Here is a 19,345-nt window from a genome sequence, read left to right as displayed (position 1 = left end):
AGGGTTTTTCCCTCAGGTCCCCAATTCTCCCGGGGGCCCTGACCCCGCCCCGAACATGACGTCACGGCAGGTACGATGGTCGAGGCTGACCGGAAAAGAGTCTCGTGGTTTTCCTCCGTCACGGGACCCGCGGGTTTCTGTCCCGCGCACGTGAGACGGCGTTCGCTTCCCTTTGACTTTTCAGTGTGAACAGGTGAGACCGGACCAGGTGACCTGCAGCCCCCGGAGCCGCCGTCGGTGTTTTCGCATTTCAAGCGGACACGTAATCGGTGTCCGGTCACCTGATCCCACCTGATCCCACCCGAGCTCACCTGAGAGGAAAGCGGTAGAAGAAGAGGAAGGGGGTGATTTTGAGAAGCTCCTCGCAGGAAAAATGAGAAGCTGCTCCGTGAAATGCGTCTTCCTCCTGGCGGGAACCTTCTGCTTCATCCTGTGCACCGTTTTATACGGACAACGCAGCGACGTCGCGCCCGGCAGGTAAGGCGGACTGATAGCACCCGGTCCCGCCGTCGTGCGTTTGTTGGCGCGCTCCTCTCACACTCCTCCGTCCCGGGGAGGTGCGCTGATGGATCTGAAGCAGGGACTTTTCGGGGGAGTGCTCACATCCAGACTCCGTGTCCTCAGCCGGTCAGGCTCCGCTTGTATGGCGCCTCGTGCACAGGTGCGCGCCATGCAGACCGTGTCAGCATCCCTGCGTTTTTACTGTTGGTCAAACTAAACAAAGGAATTTGAACACGTTCACTTGGGCTTCAGGGAATATCGATGGAAAATCAATGGATCACAAAAGAAAGTAGTTGTCAGACGTATTGATACTGAAAATCAAGTTCTCCCGATGGAACAATTTGACTTTGCTGAGGTTTTCTGTCTGTTAATGACTCAACATAGGAAAAAAAATAAAACAGTCACAACAAATGAGCAGCAAATAAAAAACTAAAACAAAACAGGTATTAAAAGTAGATTTTTAGAGTCCGTCTACAAGACCAGGGCCACAAGATGGAGGACCAAAATGAAGGGACATTTTTTAAAAAGTGAAATAAATACGTCCTCAGGTCTTTGAAAGGCAAAATGCAGACGTGTGAGAAAGATGTTTGAGCTGCTGCATGAGAATAAAGAGTTTAAAGAGCAGCTTTGCTGAGTGTGTGGACATGAATGTGGGACGAGGTTTTCACGAGTCTGGGTGTCTGATTGTGTTGCCATGTCAGCGAGCAGGCAGCAGGTGGCAGCGTCGACGCGCCGGCTGACGACCAGGTGGACTGGAGGATCATCTCAGCTGCTCCACGAGAAGAAGAAGAAGAAAGCGTGAGTTTTCCTTCAGTCTTACAGCCGCAGCTGCAGCTGCCTCGTCTCCTCCAGCTGTTTCAACCTCGGTCAAGCTACACGATAATCGCAAAACCTTATTTCTTTACTTCTCCTCTGGAGCTTTCGATCACAACGCACAGTCTTCCTCAACAGATGCCCAGTTGTCATAGAAATATTTTTTTAAACATTTCTATCCTGTTAAAAAAAAAATTCTATTGGTTGCAAATGATAACAAAAGTCAGTTACAAGCAAAAATCTGTGAAATCATAAATCATTTCATCTTTAATACACAAAAGAAAATAGAAAATGATTAGAATATAAATCAGACGCTGTGAGTCGTCGCGTAAAGTGTGATGCCTCAAAATAATGAAACCTCAGATGACGGAGAAGTGGATTTTTACGTTGGTGTCAGTGTTTAAGACCGCATTTCCCATGAAGCCCGTTACCTCTGGGTACCTGCAGGTACGGCACTGGCAACAAAGCTGAGGCTCGGGGCAAAATGTTCTTAGAGTAAAAGGAGGAGGAGAGCCTGACGGTATTTTACATTGTGACACTACAGGCCACGGAGCCGATTCTGGCTCTGGAGTTGAGAGAAATGAAACAATGATCGGCAGCTTCCTCAGTCCTCATGAAACATGAGCCGCGTTTGACGGACCTGAGTCCTACTTTATCCCTGGACTTGCTCCTCTTCTGCTCAGAATCAGCTCTGTGGGCTGTAGCATGACGACGTAGAATCAAGTCATGCTCTTCTCCCCCATTTCCCCCCAGAACGTGCGTTGAGTGTCCCAGTGCTCCACCAGTAGGAGCCCAGTACTTACTCCCTTGTTCCCCACGGTCCCGTTCTCTTCCACTGAACCTACGTTCGAGTACCAGCAGGGCTCGAACAAAACGCTACTAATTTGCGGGAGTGTTCATGGAGTTTTGGTCCGTAGCAATAATCCTCCGTCTTAAGCGTCAGTAGACTGACTGCTGTGGCGTCTGATTACCTGAAGCGGCGGCTGGGAGAGAACCGGGAGCAGAGGAGTAATGACATCTTCGGGGAGAATGAACATGTTGCAAGTGAATTTGTTTCCAGACACATTTCAAGGGTCATTTCACACAAATCCGCGGAACAGAGTCGCGCAGGTCGTTTTGAGGGGCCGAGTGTTTACTGCACCAAAGCGGTTTTCAATCTGTCTCCAACTGCAGATAGAAGCTCCGTGTTCTCTAAGGAAAGCAGTGAGGCACGACCCTCTGCTCAGGAGGAGGTTCAGGTTCTCGGTGCCGGTCTTTCAGTGGTTGGGGAGTTTCTCCAAACCCGCCTGGGAGCAGTTGAGGAACCAGGCGCCTCCTTACGGCTGGAAGGGACTTCCTGTCAACGGTACACTTCTTCACACTAATTGAACTAATCCAGGCCGGATTAGTACGCTGCTGTCAGAAGGTTGAACTTCTGTTATTTTGTTTCTCCTCTTCCGCCTGAAAACCAGCCTGCACACTGGAATCTATTTGTCCTCTTTTCTCCCCAGTCGTCAAATCCGCCCTCGACCTCCTCAACAGCTCTCGCCTCTTTGACCGCGGCTCGCCCGGCAGGTGTGTTCGCTGCGCCGTGGTTGGAAACGGAGGCATCCTCCGGGGATCCCGGCAGGGAAAGAACATCGACAGCCACGACTTTGTCTTCAGGTGAGACTGGACACGCCTCAAGCCTCTGGACACTCACCCAGTACTTCTTTTTCTACTGTAGCTGACAGCTTTTAATGTTGCTTTTAACTTTTTACAATCCAGCGTGTCCCACCTGTGGGATACTTTGGTCTCGGTAGAGCTGCTTCAGGTGTGTTCTGGTCCGTACTGGACTCAGTCTTCACACAACCTGGACTAATCTACATTGTCTGAAAGCTCAAAGTCTCCTGATTCTGTCTGTGCAAAGCATTTTAGGATCCTCACGTCGCTGCAGCAGCCGTGGCTCAGACTCTGGCTACTGGTCTCTTCTGCTCATTCTGACTGTTGGATAGTAAAATGTCAAGCGTTCCCTTTCAGGGGGGACCGGGGTCGTGACTGCGATCGGAAGGGTCGGAGAACAGGAACCTTTTTATTTAGGGACGGGGTTGTCTGGTCGCAGTACGTAACTTGTTACATTTATCTGTTGTTTAGTATTTAATTGCTGCCGATTCGCCGGGAGTTCCCCGTTTGTCTGCTCTGAAGAGGATCTTTTAAGCAGCACTTACAGATGCGACACATTTCCTGGGTTCTTCAGGATGAACGGAGCCGTGATCGGGGGTTTTGAAGAAGACGTGGGGACGAAGGTTTCCTTCTACGGTTTCACCACAAACACCATGAAGAACGCCCTCAGCTCGTACCGAACAGACGGCTTCACCAAAATCCCCCAGAGCCCGGTGAGAAACGCTCCGAGGGGTTTTATTCTCCCCCCGTCGGAGTTTCTTGCTCTGGCGGTGACAGTGTCTTCTTCTTCGTGGTCTTCTTCTTCTGCAGGACATAAAGTACATCTTCATCCCGTCAGACCTCAGAGACTATGTGATGCTGGCAGCTGCTGTTCGGGGCCTGACTGTCGGCTCGGGCAGAGACAAGGGGGACAGGTGAGTGGTCTGGATACTTTAACGCTAGGAGCCACGCACTGATCCAGGTTTATTTTTCCCTTTTTAACCAGTATTAAAGAAGCGATACGTAGATTTTTACGGGCCAACAGTCGGACACTGACAGAGCTGCTGATCTAGTTTTTTACTTTTTCCCGCTGTGAGTAGCTTCTGCCGTGCATGACATTGAGGAACAATAGTAGCTATCATCAGCGCAGTAATTACTCTTAATTAATCTTACTCTTAGTAAAAGATGTTTTTCTTCCACTTGTTGAGCCCATTAAACAAACTAGAACAAAGTTGTGTTTGTGTTTTGTGAAGGCCTCTTACACAGTTAATAGAAAGAACCCTGCCAAAAACCAGCCTCTAACTTCTAACAGGCTGTTATGTGTATTTTTATCATACCAATGTATGAAATGTGAAAAGTGTCTCTGGCGGTGATGAAACCCCGGCCCCTCCCTCGGCTTTACGGAGCTTTACGGGGAGTTTCAGCTCATTGTTTCTCTGTTTTATCTGCTCCGGTTCACTCTCACCGCTCTCGTAGCGTCGTGTTCAGCAGCAGCAGCAGCCGGATGTTTTCAGAGAAACAGCTGTGAAAAGCCATTGTCCACTACCTGCTCAGCAACAAACAGCAGACAGAGCCAGTCAGAGACCAGCTGGTGAACATAGCGGAGCATTTAGCAGCTAAAGAGCCAGATGTTTCCCTCAGGAGCCGGTGGAGACCAAAACCGGAGCTAAAAGAGAGGGAGTCCTGGGCTTAGGTTCATCAGGTGGACTCAGACACCAGATCCACATCAAGGATCATGATGCTCTGTAACTGTTGGATGACAGTCTTGTGTTTACAACTTGGTTCTGCTAAAAACAAATGGATCAAGGAAAAAAAAAAAAAAAAATCAGTTATCGTAAATTTAAATGAATCCATTGTATTAATTGTGATTGCTTTTTCCTTTTTTTTTTTTTTTTTTTTAATGTTTTCATCTTTTAACCAATAAGCAACTTCAAATCAATTTACCTTTGGTATGATAATGTTAATCAATCAATCAGTCAATCAATCAGCCTGATGCAGAAAACTGTAATTGGTGCTTATGTCTGAAGTGACTTTTGCGTTTCATTAAACTTAAGAGCATGTACGTAAAAACCAATAAAAATAAACTAAATAAAAGTACTGTATGCCTTCCCCTTTCTCTCTGTCCTGTAACACCATCGGTGGCCTGCAGGTGGAGGTGCCTCCTCAGAGATTCAGGAGGGTTCATTTAGTAGAAGATGAGCTCGGCTGTTTTTTCCCTCCGTCCCTTAGTTGTTGCCCCGTTTTTCCCTCTGTTTTTATTTCAAATCCCTGTTGCTGCATCCAGACTCAGCAGAAGTCAGAAAGGGGAAGCGGATCCCTCCCAGACAACTGAAGCCATGCCCCAGAGCGCTGGCGTAGGAGTGCTCAGGTGCGATTGTGGTCATTTTTGTGTCTTGTCCAACAGGCCCTGGAAGTATTTTGGCCACAAGCCGGCGGAGAGCTTCAGGATTCTCCACCCGGATTTCCTTTCCTACGTGACCCACAGGTGAAGGCCGCTGTCAGATAGAGGTCGGTGTGGGCCGAGAGGCCGTAGCGCTGAATTACGTCTCTGTATTTCACCTCTTCTCAGTTTCCTCCGGTCTCCTCTGCTGACCGACGTCCGGACGTATCACCTGTACATGCCGAGCACCGGCGCTCTGATGCTGCTGACCGCCCTGCACACCTGTGACCAGGTAACGCGCTCACCGTCAAGTACATTCGCTCGGCCGCCGTACTTTGCTCGAGTGTTTCCCTCCTTCGACTTCGTTGATTTTCACATTTGTCCGACAGCTTATTTACCGGTTATGTCACAGGTGAAGATTTTTACACGCAAAACAAATAAGCTCTTATATAAAACGCGACGCTTTGTCATAAATTAAACCCAACGGTCGTTTTTCATGCGAAGATACTTCTCAAATGTTTTTTCTTTTCTTTTTCAAAATTAGTTTCGAGGTTCGGACGGTTGGTCGGGGAAAACAGACACTGTGACGGTGTCGCTTTGGCCTCTGGGTAACTGTGACGGCATTTGTCGCCGATCTCTCAACCTTGACAAACCAATCAACCGATTTTAAGCGAGAAAATAATCCGTAATGAAAATCCTCATTAGTTGCGGTTCTACACACACAGTTCGAATGGATCTCAACCAACTGCAGCAGTGAAATCCTGCTTTTATATCAACGAGTAACAGTAATCTAATGATATATAATATTATAACAGTCACAGGCTTTACTTTTACTTTTAATACTTGAAGTCCATCGTCCTGATTATACTCTCATACTTTTAGTTCAGTAACATTTTCAATTCAGGACTTTTACCTGTAACCGAGTATTTTTAACTCGGTAGGTGCGAGTACTTTTACTGAAGAGAGGGATCTGAGTTCTTCCTCCACCTCTGACCATAAGTCACAATAAATATCCAAGATATACTCTATGTTTGAGCTCGTCGTCCACCAGACAGGACCGATCATAAATGTGCTCGTTATGTGATTATGTTAAGCAACAAATACATCAGCTAACAAATTATCAAACCAAATTAATCATTTTTAGATCAGTATTTACGTCAGCCGAAAAACGGTGGGTGCCAGGTTGCTGAGATTTGCGTCAAAAAAAATCGCACTTTGTCTCAAAGTCCTAACTCAGTCAAATCTGAACACACAGAGACACAAAACACACATTTTTAGATTCAGTGCGACGTCCACTTTCCGAGGATATCGTGTAGAAAGACGCTCCTCATAGCTGCAGAACTTGGCTGATAATCTTCACGTTTTTTACGTTTCCTTCAGTGTCGCATTGATCCAGTGACGGTTGTCTGCACGTCCACGGCTACACTGGGAACAGGAGCTGCTGATAACTAATTCGGCTACCTGTAATGCGGGGTTTTGGCAAAATCTAAATAGATATAGGGTAAAAGATGTGTGTGAACAGCGGCTGTATAAACTCCAGGCGCACAAAGTCCTCGTCATCAGATGGACCTTTAATTGACTGAAGGACGTCCTGTTTGTCCGTCTGTCCTGCAGGTCTCAGCCTACGGCTTCATCACCAGGAACTACGCCGCCTTCTCCGACCATTACTACGACTCCGTGAGGAGGCCTCTGAGGTTCTTCGCCAACCACGACCTTCGCATGGAGAGCCGGCTGTGGGAGACGCTGCACCTGCAGAGGGTCATCAGGCTGTACCAGAGGAGGGCGGGCAGCTGACGGAGGAGGCGGAGATGAGCCATTCTCAGGACTGCAGAGGGGAAGGAGCTGCGGGTTTGGTTTTTCTTATTTCTTATGTTCTCTTTAACCTCTTCAGCCTTACCGACATTTCAACTTTTCAGTGGATCCTTAAAAAACTCACGTCGAGAAAACAAGAACCTCATTTTGATTGTTTCCAGACATCCCACATTTTCCTGACTGAATGTGTCCAATGTTTATTTCAGTCTGATGTGAAGTTGTAAAAAGCAGGATCCTGTGTTTGATTATTTCTACCTTTGAATATTTTACTGAATATAAGCAACGAAAGGCTTAAATAATTTTTTTTTTTTTTTTTTTCTCTTTTCACTTTAAGGCTACTTAGAACTTCAATTGTTCAACTGAGTAAAAAGCAATTTTTTTTTTTTTTTTTTAAATAAGCTATCACAAGTCAAAATGTGCTTTAACCAAATGGCTGAAAAGACCATTAACGGGGTGGAAAGGTCTTTGAGTTTATGGTCTCCTCTATCCTCCTGAGCTCCAGGAGACAGATACTGTACTCTGCAAATTTAAGTTTGTACAATATCCTGAATTATGTTTAAAATTTATGTTAAGCTCACTTTTTGTGCCACCGTGTGTCTGCTATGTTAAATTCAACTGAAATTATTTTAAAGGTAAATATGGTCTTTGTTTTAAACTGAATAACGCTACGTTTTGTTGTATAAAATTAATAATAATAATAATAATGTTTAATGTGATTTTTATCTTTGCACTCCATCCAATTTCACGTAAATATTTTGATCATTTTAACATTTTATCGTAACAGGATACAGGATATTATCTTAGAGTCGGCATCAAAGTTTTAGCCCTGCACCATGTTTTGTTAACTGACCGTTGGTTTTACATGTAAAATTCTAGCCTAAAAAGTTACCACAGATGTCAGATACATTTTCTACAATAATGATTCATCTTAAACATAGTACATCTTTTAAGTATCAAAGAGAGGGGAAAAATATGAAAGCTGCATTAATATGTAATGTTACGCGGATCAAATGGCTCCGTGAGAGGATCATCTCCATCTCTGCAGCTCTACGCAGCTTTTTAGCCTCTTTTAGCTCCATGTTTTGGTATCCTGTCTGGTTCAGTCTCAGCTCTTTTCAGAGAAACAGCCGTAAAAAGCCACCGTCGGCCACCTGCTCAGCAGCAAACAGCAGACAGACACAGTCAGAGACCAGCTGCTGAACACAGTGGGAGTTGAACAGCTAGAGAGCCAGATGTTTCCCTCAGGAGCTGGTGGAGACCAAAACCAGAGCTAAAAGAGAGTGAGTTGGACTTAGATTCATCAGGTGACACGGACACCGGATCCAGATGAAGGATCATGTTGCTCTGTAACTGCTGGTTGAGGAAATACACGGCAGGATGATAACAGGTGAGATACAGCTGCTTTATCAGCTGATAAGGTGTGATAATGTTTTGTTTACAGCTCGTCCCACCTTCCGCAAAGGGCAAAAGAGTCCTTGAAGGCAGCTTTGAGCGATGTGTGAATATGTTAAAGCTAAAAGTAAAGGGCAGTACGTGTGTGACAGCTACATATAATCAGATGAAGCGGCCCCTGTTTCTGGAAAGAGAGAGATTAAATCCAGTGGGAGGGTCGAAAATTCTGCGTTAAACCTGCCACCAAGAGCCGGAAAACAACCGGAAAGGGGGGCCATCGGTGCGTCGCAATAAAAGCACGGTCAACGTTTGCGTTCCTCGGCCTTTTCTCGACTGAGAGGGGACTCGAGACGTTCGCCGGCTTAAACGACCGTCCCGTGATTTACACGAAGGTTGGAGCAGCGGCCAACTGAAAGGAAACCAACGCGTCAAGTGAAACACGGCGGACCGGTGAGACGCTGGCGTCGGTTCGCTCCGAGGAGAGCTGCTGCCGGATTCCGGTCTCGAACGGTCCCGGGACCTGAGAACAAGTGCGCCGACGTACGAAATGTGTCTCATCCCCGAATCCAGCCGGTGTGACAGTGGCGTGGATTCAGGCTGCTACCCCCCAGGGTCAGACCTACATCCCAAAACCAGGTCTCGAACTCGGACTGAACTTGCACTTCTCTTATTTCCCCTAAGTCGATGGTAAGTGAGTGGGTTGAATGTTCATACTTGGCCTCACAGCACGAAACAAAACAGTCCCACCGCAAGATCCATTTAGTAGCTGTTCCGGAGCTTTTGACAGTTTCACGAGGTTCTTCAGCGGATGGAGTTGCCATCGCACATGCAAACAAACTTCAATAATATCGTGCGGGGAAAAAACAAATCGTGGTTTTTATTCAAAGATCATGTTTTGCATCAGTTGGATTCAGTTGTCAATTGGTTTCTCCGCCTCTACTCCTCAGCATTATAGCAGAGGAATGGATATCTGCGACCAGCTCCATCCGGCGAGGAAAGCCGTGCAATTGGAGCGAAAGCTCCGGACGTCCGAAAAGAAAAAAAAGGAGGGGGAGAAAAAGAAAAAAAAGTTTTATTTTGAAAGTCTTTGCCGGATGGGTCGTGTTGTGTTCACGGTACCTTGACACGGTGTCCGAAACTGGAGAATCCAGCGGGGTGAATGTGGCATTCACGACGCGGAGGGAAAAGCCGGAGGAAGCTTGGCTGCCAAGTGACGCATAAAGTACTGAAGTCCTGAAAATACTCATCACTCTTATGTTCATTTTGCGCGGGGCTGAAAGTATAATCTAATACTCCTGGAAGATAAAACTCTTGGAATAATAATAAAAAAAAACTCAAAGAAATTCGGTTTTCCTGGAATATCGACACCAGGAATACGTTGCCAGCTCCTCGGAGGCTTCCCACAAACTGCCACCGTGGTCCGTTAACATTCAGGGGTTGAAAAGTTTCTGGCATACCTGACTAAGAGAGGTAGGTCCGGCATCGACTGGGTTTCTTCTTCCTACAGTTACGGGTTTGGCAAAACGGTCCGAACCAGCGTGTTAACTGACTCCAGTACAAAAGGTCGGAGGTGGGGTAGGTGACGGTGAAGCGCCTCTCCGGTCTGTTGACATGCCAGACTCCGGCCGCGATATGCCAGTTTCTCCGGTGCGGAGGGCGCCTCATGCCGAACTCCCCTCACATCTCTCTAGCCTGGAGTCGTTTGTCAGAAAATGTGCTTAATATCAAAGCAAGAGAGACTTTTCGGTGTCTTTGGAAACAAGTTTTTAATTCGGCGTGCTTTTACATCACAAAGAAATACTTTAAATCCAGTAAATTTCAAGTTAGATTCGGGTCACGGTGCTTGCTAACTTGCGCCCTCAGTTCGCGTAATTAAAACAAGTGAGAAAGGTTTAGAAGTGCTAGTTTGCGCATGAAGTCCCGATTTGGAGACAAACTCTTATTAATTCAGGGAGAGTTGGAATCATACCTTGTATTTTTGTTTTATGTGATCGATGAGCACGGAAATATCAAATGGGCAGATTTTAAATGGAGGCTGGCATGACAATACCCAAGTATTAAAAAGAGGGACACGTTTTTGAGTTGATCAAAACAGAGATTTTTGCATTATCCAAACATTTGGTGTGGCTTGTAATCATGCAGTGAAAACACAGCCAGACAGACTCACAATCAGAGACTGAGCAACAGTATCTTTAAATCTGATAAAATACTTCATCATGCACCACACTAACTTTACCTCAGAGTAACAAATGTCAGGGGATTTTTGTTTGTGAGCAATAAAATGCTTTATTCATATCCACTTTGGACCACGACTTTGAGTCCCTGCAGTGTCAAAGTGAAATTTATGAGTGTTGTTCCTTTTGTCCTGAATGCAGTGAGAATACAAAACGCCTGAGGGAGTTGGAAGAAAAAGGGGGACATGATCGGTGTAAACGGGACTGACAGCCCGGCTTACGCCCTTCGCTCCTCTCTGGCTGCCTGGTTACGTAATGAAACAAGTTGTAACCAGGAAAAGGCAGCAGAACCCAGAGCAGAGAGCAGGGCCAGACCCGTGTCTCTATCTGGACTCTTTGATCCGGCTGCAAACGCTTCCCAAAACAATCTTGTTGTTTATATGGCAACACCGTTTCTCAGGCCCGGTGCTGCGGCGGTGATCGTGTTTTCACGCGGAGATCGAGACTGCCGAAGGTAATGCCGGCTGTCTGCGGGAAAACTGGAGCAGAGAAGAAGCTCCGACTAACTCTGCCAACTTCTTCCTCCTATATCTGTGAGTTGAGCCTGGCCACTGGGCTGGAAGAGTTTAAGTAGCTGCTCTGCAGCTGAAATGAAGTCAATGCATGGCCTGAGTGAGCATCTAATCTATCATGGAGCCCTGAGGGAAGCGGCAGAGCGGGACAGCAGAGTGCCATGCAGGGCTCGGTCTGCACATCAGGTGATTTAACTGATCAGTTTTCCCTCTGGTTTAACAACGTGAAATGAGTCAGTGGAGTGTGGTGTAAAGCCCTTCACACGCTCGACCCTGTGCAGCACGGTTTACCCCCTCCTGCTGTAGCGAAGGCTCTGCAGGTCCCGTCACTGTTTACACAGCAGAAGCAACCCACAAGTGGATGCTTCGCGAGCTGTTTGTGTTTGAAGGTTTGGCGAGCTGTAATTAAACCGTCCTCTCAGCTCGCAGGAGGTTAAACACGCCGTCTCTGCGGCTTCGCAGCCCTGATCCCACCTGTGACAGGTGTCTTTAAATCTTGGTCCTGTTTGCCTTTGGGCCACATTAACATCGCATCAGAAAGAATGCAAACCCACCATGACGTTCATGTGCAGAACTCGAATGCTCGGATAATTTCTGCAGAATAATTAGGTGCGTTTGTTTTGATGCAGCGGATCGCCTCACTAACGCTGCAGAATCGTCGTCACATAAAAATGAGACCTCATAGAGGCCCGACTCCAGACTGTCATTGTGTTTTGATTAACTGTGCAGCCTCAAGATTTGATAAGGAAGAGGATTAGGATTTGGTAAGTGGATTTGGGTTGGATGAAACACTTCACTTCAGTTTCTCTTCTTACATATCCACACACGCAGCAGACGGGAGAGCTGCTGTGGTTTTCAGTCTGGAGTAGTCTGATAGATGAACTGATCTGTTTTTCTCGTTTCTTTTCCCTCTCAGGCTCTGAGTCCCGACCGCAGTGGCTCTACAAGCCTCCAACCCCCCTGGCTGACCCTGGAAAGAACATCTCCCCCAAAATAAAAGCTGAGAAGAAGAGAAGTCTGAGCAGGAAATTAACCAACAGAGGAGTTTTTCAATCTCCCCGGGCTCAGAGGAAATATCCCTGAGAGGATTTGTTCTAAGGTTTGTGTCTCGGGCCGTCTCCCGTCAGCTGAGCGTCAGAGAGAGGAAGCGGAGAGTCTCACCTGAGGCAGGTCCATGTCTCCGGCGCTCAGCATGAGGCTCTGAGGAGGCGGCGGGATTTTAAATAAAGCTGTTTCAAACACACGGAGGCGGGAGCATGGGGAAGGAGCAGGACCTGCTGCAGGCGGTGAAGAGCGGAGACCTGCTGTCCACTCAGAAACTGCTGTCCAAACTCAAGACCAACAGGAACAGTAAGTGCTGCTGTGATTCCGATACCTGTCTGCTGCTGTTCACGGTTCACCTGTAGTCCGGAGACGGTAAAGGTGTGGTTTACACATTCCTCCACGTCACTGCAGTCAGTCTGAATCCGACGATGCAGTCAGTCACAGTCCGGAGGCCATGTGAGCGTAGAGCAGGCAGCCGAACCCCAGTCTAGATACAGTAGATAGACAGTCTCACTGAGCTGAAGTTGGTTTAAAGTTTGGTACTGACTGCTGCCTTACAGCAAGACCCTTTACATGGGCGACTCTGAGTTAACATAGTCGAACAGAGTATCTGTAGTCTGCGCAACTGTATCGTCATCTAGATCAGTATCTGCACCCACGCGTCCTGGCAGTCACGGCTTCATTCAATGCATAACAGTCGAACATGGTTAATTGGATGAAATATTTTCAATATGTAATACTGGAAAAAATACCTTCGTCAACACAGCGGCTGATTTCAAGCGTATCGCCCAGAACTAACGCTGCAGAAAGGTTGTCAAATTCAGCTTTGAAAAGGTCTTCGGAAGCAGTGAGTCTGATTTTTTAAAAGTGTCCGCAAACCCTTTAAACGACATTTCCTTTCTTGTTCTGGCTTTCTTTTTGAGGGCATGTTTGTCAGGATCCATTCCAGTCTGACCATTTTAATAATTCCGGATTCTGGCCTGGACTTTGGCCTTTCTGGTTTGTTGGATGTGTGGTCAGATGTCATTCGTTGTTGCAGCTGTTGTCAGTTAAATTATATGGGACTATTTACTTACTGAAAAGTGTGAAGGAAGCAAACTTAGGTCGGTAAGAGATCCATATAATTGGTCATTTGATAAACTCTGTTACTCTCCAGTGCTGTTGCCTACTCTACGAGTCATTTATTTGACTATGATTGCATGCCCTTATCCCTTATCATCTTTCCCCGTCTTGATTGTTATGACTATTATTATGGTTTTCAGAGCAGAGTGACGGTGCAGCTGCGATGGTTTCAGTTTCTTTTCCAAGTAAAAAATTCAGGGGGGACATGGAATGTCATGCAGTTCCTGGGTATTAAAATGGTCACATTTGGAAACGCTGGGAGAAAACCCTGAATTTACACATGAAGCTTCAACCTCAGACAGCAGGGAGGCAGAGGAGGCGTTGACCTGCTTAAACAAGCTTTTTGCTGACTTTTGTCTCCTGCTGCTGTCGCACCTACTGAAACTCTGCATCTAAATGGATGACGATGCCAGTGATTCTCTAGCAGCCAGCTGAAACCAGCAGATCCCAGTTTTCTGTCTGTTTGCCGCCTGGATGAATATTTAAAACTCCAAAACACAGATGTATTTTAGTGGATAAAAGGCACAAACCCATTTTTAATAGAGATGAAGGAGTTCATTGTTCATGACTGTGGAGACACCGATTCCCTACGAATCGCTATGGTTTTTTTTCGGAGGAAAAGTAGTTGCTAAAAATTCATGGATAGAAATCTTTGGATTTTTTTGTTGTGTGATGTGGTGCAGTGATCTGCATCTTGATGGGACTTTTTTCCTTTTACAGTGAAAACAAAAAGGTGGCTCTAGTGACCAGCTTTCATTGTCCTCCTCTACAATGGCTGTTATCTCCAGTTACAATAGCCTGCCAGCTTTGTGTTTACCACTCCTTTATTATTAGCACACGGTCATTCTGCGCAGACCCTCACGGATGTGGTAGATGTAGATGAAATTGACTTCAAATGGACCCTCTGACCTGGGACCTCCCACTGCCTCAACTGGAGTTGCTCTGTTGGGACTTGGAGGGTCTTTTATCTTTCATTAAAAACCCTAAAAACAACTTGAGGTGAATTTTAGAGGCATACACAAAAACACAGTCTTATATTGGAGCCTAAATGTTACGTAGAGGCCGGTAAAACACGTGTTCGTGGATATAATCTGATGGAGCTTAGACTTGTACGGAGGAATATTTCCCTGCTTCTTTTCTTTCAGCCCTTCCTCCTCCGTCTCAATGACTAATGCTGTGGCCTCTCTGTCGCCTGTCTGCCCGACAGTTGGTTTTGTTTGCTGTTCGAGTGACTGAGAAAAGGGGGCCGCTGAGGGCCCTGGGGCCGGCAGGAGGTCAGTCTTTATCAGGCAGATAACCTCTCACCTGTAACAGGACCGTCCACACGGCCGGCGTCCAGCGTCATCTCTGACCTCTGACCTCTGAGGATAAACGAAGGCGCGTCAGGAGGTGAAGAGTTTGAGGATCGGTCAACAGACGCGTCTCTGATCTGTCCAAACATGGACACGATGTCCAGGCTTTGATGTAACAATGATGAGACAGGCCTCACCTTTAACTTCAAAATGAAACTACCGAGGCAAAAAGACCAAATAAAAATATACATGTACTGGTATTCTAAACCAAGAATTGTTATCATTGCAGAAATTTAAAAATTCAGATAAACGTCTGAGATGAGAAAATTAAAACACGCATGTGGGTTTGTGGCTGGCCACCAGTTCACCCTGAAAGCACATAACCTCACTGTTGTATCACTGAGACAACATTTGCTCATTTTGTAACAAGAATGAGAGGAACGGGAAACGGGAACGGGAAAATTTAGAAAAACAGGCGAGAAAGAATGTCACATTTAACCAAGTTTGCGTTTCTGTAAATTTGTCCCAGTGTCACTTTCTTAGACCAATTAGGACTTTTTTTAATAGTAAACTCCAAACAGGGACCAGGATCTGTGCTCTAATCAAAAGAGTCATTGTGGGAAAGATTCCTGTTCACGACTTGAGAGTTCACATCGCTGGACAGGGGTTAAAACTCACCTTGCCTGGTGTCAGGTCTCTTCGGCCTCCGTGAGGCATCCATGTTTATTTGCTTTGTCATATTCCGTCGTGCCAGGTCTGATACACTTAGAGTTTCCCAGGTGTTATTTGAAGCTGCGCTTCATTCACACATGTGGGCTGTAACTCTCAACATGCTGCCGTCGCTCGTGTTGACTCCGAAGGCTCAAAAAGCCCCCAGCTCCCCAGACACGGGGAAGCTGAGACAGGTTGAACTCTGACGACGCACTGGAGCGACAACCTGAAGACAAACAGCTTAGCTCCTTTCGATCCTCGTGAAACAGAGATGAAGAGGGGTTTTGTGCGTGGGACGCAGCGGTCCAGTCCACCAGATCGGCATCGGCACATCGGTATGACATTATTAAGTGGATCGGGTACTGGCTAGGTCTAACTGATCCATATGAAGTACAAATATTTCATAGACGTTGTTATAAAATTCAGTGTTTCCATCATGTTGTGTTACTTACATTGATTCCAGTCATTTTTGTTATTTCACTGTACTCCACTGCACAGAGGTGATCACCGCTGTGATCAACAGCTTCCCAATTCTCTGCAATTCAACTTAAATAAGCTGCTGCTGAGACCTGACTAAGAAAAAATGATGAATGGAAGCACATCACTCAGGAAATACACCACCACGTCGTGCACCAACATAGTGGCACCGTCAGATGCCACAAACGGCATAACAAAGCTGGAAACTGGTAATTATAGTAACTCCCGCGCCATGTGAATGCAGCATTATCCCCATGTCAGTGGCAGGTGCTTACAGGGTGTGATGCTGATATGTAAATGTTGGTGGATGGTCTCCTCGGACAGCTGACAGGCCTGCCCTGCTCCCCGAGGGACGTCCCGCAGACTGTCACATTACTCCCACCTATTGTTCTCCACCTCAACACGCCCAATCCATCACCTTCATACGTTACACGAGAGCTTTTTAAACCATTGTTATTGAAAACACCAGCCTATCAAATGGTTAGGATCGTCTACGTCTTCCCCGTTTTGTCTCCACCAGGGAAACAAATAAACTCCCTTTCTGACTTTTGGGGAAAAAATTTTTTCCCCTCACCGACAAAATTCTTTTCTACGAGATGAAACACTGACAAGTCTCTTTGAGATCTGTCCCATGATTTGTGAGGGACATGTGTGACCCCAAACTCTGTCCTCCTCACATCTGGTGCTTCAGTCTCTGCCCCAAGCCCAACTGCTATCACCCACATCACAAGGCGCTCCCAGATGGTGCCCAGCCAGGATTAAAAGGAATTACAGTGTTGGGGAGGGAACGGGGTCCAGCTCTGTTTATCAGAGGCTGTGGAATCTCACTCTCATAGCTCTGCTGTTTCCAGTCAGCACACAGTTACCGTACTGCTCTATTGAATTAGAACTGAACTAATCTGATAACTTCAGTTTACTTCAGAGGAGTTCTGTGAGAAGGGGGAGTGAAAGATTTTTTTCTGTGGAACTTTTTACTGGTACAGACTGACTAGAAAAGGTTAAGGCTTTATTTTATTGGTCCAAAATTCTCACATACTTTCCTGGGAGGCTGAATGAACTACTTTTGAACCAGATGCTGGCACAACCTCCCTCACTGCCAGCCTGCGTCTTTAGCCAGGTTTCCAACCGAATGTAGTGCAAATTTTGACCGAATTCCAAAACCGGCAAAAGGAAATGTAAATTGATTCTTGTTTCCCTCCACTCCTGCTGTGTGAACATGAGCCGACTGGTTGACAGGGATAAACAGCTGGAAGAGCCGATTCTCCAGTCGCTGCGATTAAACCACCACGGAAGAAGAGGACGCGGCGAGACGACGTCGACGTCAAAGCTCAGACGATGGAAGAACCTTGCGGAGAACGTGATGGAAGTCTGACGTTCCTGCTGGTTTCATGTGTTTCACGTCAAATGGAGGCTTTCATACACAAACACTCTTTCTAGGCTTGTGAAAATTTTAATTGTATAGTTCCCGACATTTAAAGAGAGTGTGTTGTTATAATGCATCAGTCTCATTGAAACTGGCAGAAACCACATTCGACTTGTCTAATGCTTGTAACACACACATGTTCTTGCTTTAGGATTACTGCTCTTGTGTTCAGCAATGATATATGTCATTGAAACAGAGAGGGAGCTGCAACTTGGGAAAACATCTTTTGTAATGTGCAGCAGATGGAATTTTTTTTTCGCCTAGATCTTCACTGCTTTAATCTAGAAATATTTAAAATTTCCTCATTTGAAATTACCTCCCTAGACTCTGTTGGGTTTTTAAATATTTAGACCACGAACAGAAGCGAGTGAAAGCCCATCTGTCTTTTCTAACGCAAGTGGAGGCCTTGTTGTTATTATTGACCCATTGGAGAGATGTTTGGTGTTGAAGCTCATCGGTGTCCCATTATTGGAGCCTTGTAAACCTGTCATCCCTCTATGAAAAGCCGGCCGTTGAGAACCAAACAAAACAGCGAGCAGCTTGTTGGAGTCTCTACTATAAAAAGAGGGGGTGTCGGGCCGACTGCTGCCCACCCTGGATGTCTGCTGTCTCTCCACACACTCGCTCAGTCCATATAAAGTCTCATGTATTATTCACGAGTTTGGGTTCAAACTCAGCTCAGCCAATCATCTCCCATGAGCTCTTCCCTCTCTTGAACGCTGCTGGCTATTTTACCCCGCGGCTCGGTCTCTTTCACCTCTAAGATCTCACACTTTTCCTGCTTTCATGGATCCGGCCCGGTATCTATCAATTCTCTTAACTTGGGAAATGGATCCTATCCGTGCTGTCTTTTATTTGAGCTCCAGAGGAGTCCCGAACCTGTCAGGAGCTACAGGAGACGGAGGTCGGAAGGAGTCATTCTGAGGGAGGAGACAGATAAATATTGGCGCTACACTTTTTTAATAAAAACTGAACACTTTGTGTGACTGACTTTGACACGCAGAGGAAAACACAAGCGGAAACTGATGCCCTCACGGTGTTAATTATGTGACAGTGATTATTGTGTCAGAGAAAAACGCAGAACAGTGAGATCAGACTGAAACTTAATATCTGGCTGGATGGGTCCTGCTTCAGTGTGATGAAGAATATTTCAGCAATTATGATTCAATTACTGATCAAATTTTAGCAGAAAGTATAATGTGTATAATAAATTTAATATTTGAGAGATGCGTGTGCAATGCTGTACAATACATACAAGAAGCAGCACTAGTCTTGGCGTTGTAAAACAATGTGGTTGGACAGGGCTGGTAGTGGGGGGGGGCTGTATCCCACCGTTCATGATAATACTGGGCTAAACCTTAGTGTGACTGCTGCATGCTGTCGTATTTAGAGCAGCAACACACATGGCTGAAGCAAACGTCGCACCGCAGCCGACACGTCGGCGGTGGATTTGATCCCAAAAGAGACGCGTCGTCAGTGGGGTGGAAGGGGTTTGGCGGCATGAACCCTCAGAGAAAATGAGCAAATGAGCATCTAGTAACTGCACTGACCGTGAGACAAGTCGCATCAGCATCTGCTTGAGCTCAGGTGACAGTAATTGATGTTAATCGCTGCAACACGTTGCAGGTGTCGCAAGTAAAAAACCTTGAGTGAGTTTTTTTCCGGAGGCCGGCGGAGCAGTCAGTCACACCGCACGGGCAGAGCAGGGCCGCGTAAAGAATCCGATCACAACAGCTGAAATGATCATATTACTACTATACTGAAATATTGTTTTCTGATGTAGGGCCAGTTTTAGTCTAACTTTAACCTTCTCTGCGGAAGGAGGAATTCAGAGACTCATATTCAGACCCAGATTTGCAAATGCGTGTCCTTCTCCAGAAAATCATTTGCTGAAAAGCTTTTTGTGCGAACGGCTCACTGCTTGCTGTCAAATGTCTTGGATTTCCTGCTGATAAATGGGGAATGACTGAGTCACTTGACATGCCTCATGTGTAACTGGAGCGAATACAGAG

General features: G+C 46.3%; 2 protein-coding genes across 5 annotated transcripts in view; both read left to right on the top strand.

Moving 5' to 3' along the window:
• Window positions 1–52: 52 nt before the first annotated feature.
• st6galnac2 (ST6 (alpha-N-acetyl-neuraminyl-2,3-beta-galactosyl-1,3)-N-acetylgalactosaminide alpha-2,6-sialyltransferase 2) lies at window positions 53–7,813 on the top strand. Of its 2 annotated transcripts, XM_040124064.1 has the most exons (10): window positions 53–477; window positions 1,203–1,299; window positions 2,488–2,659; window positions 2,805–2,958; window positions 3,313–3,393; window positions 3,530–3,668; window positions 3,766–3,869; window positions 5,339–5,419; window positions 5,504–5,606; window positions 6,929–7,813. In XM_040124064.1, exons 1-10 carry the CDS (start codon window positions 374–376, stop codon window positions 7,106–7,108), a joined length of 1,215 nt encoding a protein of 404 aa, XP_039979998.1. In that variant the 5' UTR covers window positions 53–373; the 3' UTR covers window positions 7,109–7,813. The 2 variants fall into 2 exon arrangements, with proteins under 2 accessions (XP_039979998.1, XP_039979999.1); XM_040124065.1 differs by lacking the exon at window positions 3,313–3,393 and having other exon boundaries at window positions 55–477.
• Window positions 7,814–9,616: 1,803 nt separating this feature from the next.
• LOC120788311 (caskin-2-like) overlaps window positions 9,617–19,345 on the top strand; it is a 75,939-nt gene continuing 66,210 nt past the window's right edge. The window contains exons 1-2 of one of the 3 annotated variants that reach the window (XM_040124004.1): window positions 9,617–9,988; window positions 12,181–12,614. In XM_040124004.1, the coding sequence (XP_039979938.1) occupies window positions 12,521–12,614 (94 nt within the window). In that variant the 5' untranslated portion in view covers window positions 9,617–9,988; window positions 12,181–12,520. Of the gene's footprint in view, window positions 9,989–12,180; window positions 12,615–19,345 lie in introns of those variants that run through there. The other 2 variants (XM_040124006.1, XM_040124005.1) reach the window with 2 other exon arrangements.

Source organism: Xiphias gladius, chromosome 3, assembly GCF_016859285.1.
Source record: "Xiphias gladius isolate SHS-SW01 ecotype Sanya breed wild chromosome 3, ASM1685928v1, whole genome shotgun sequence".
NCBI lineage: Eukaryota > Metazoa > Chordata > Actinopteri > Istiophoriformes > Xiphiidae > Xiphias > Xiphias gladius.
This window is presented reverse-complemented; position numbering and strand designations above follow the sequence as displayed.

Excerpts from the sequence above, each read along its gene's own strand:
- st6galnac2 (XM_040124064.1), top strand. The coding sequence starts at position 374 with ATGAGAAGCTGCTCCGTGAAATGCGTCTTCCTCCTGGCGGGAACCTTC. Across the intron at positions 3,870-5,338 it reads GGCAGAGACAAGGGGGACAG|GCCCTGGAAGTATTTTGGCC; the intron begins GTGAGTGGTCTG and ends CTTGTCCAACAG. Across the intron at positions 5,607-6,928 it reads CCCTGCACACCTGTGACCAG|GTCTCAGCCTACGGCTTCAT; the intron begins GTAACGCGCTCA and ends TCTGTCCTGCAG.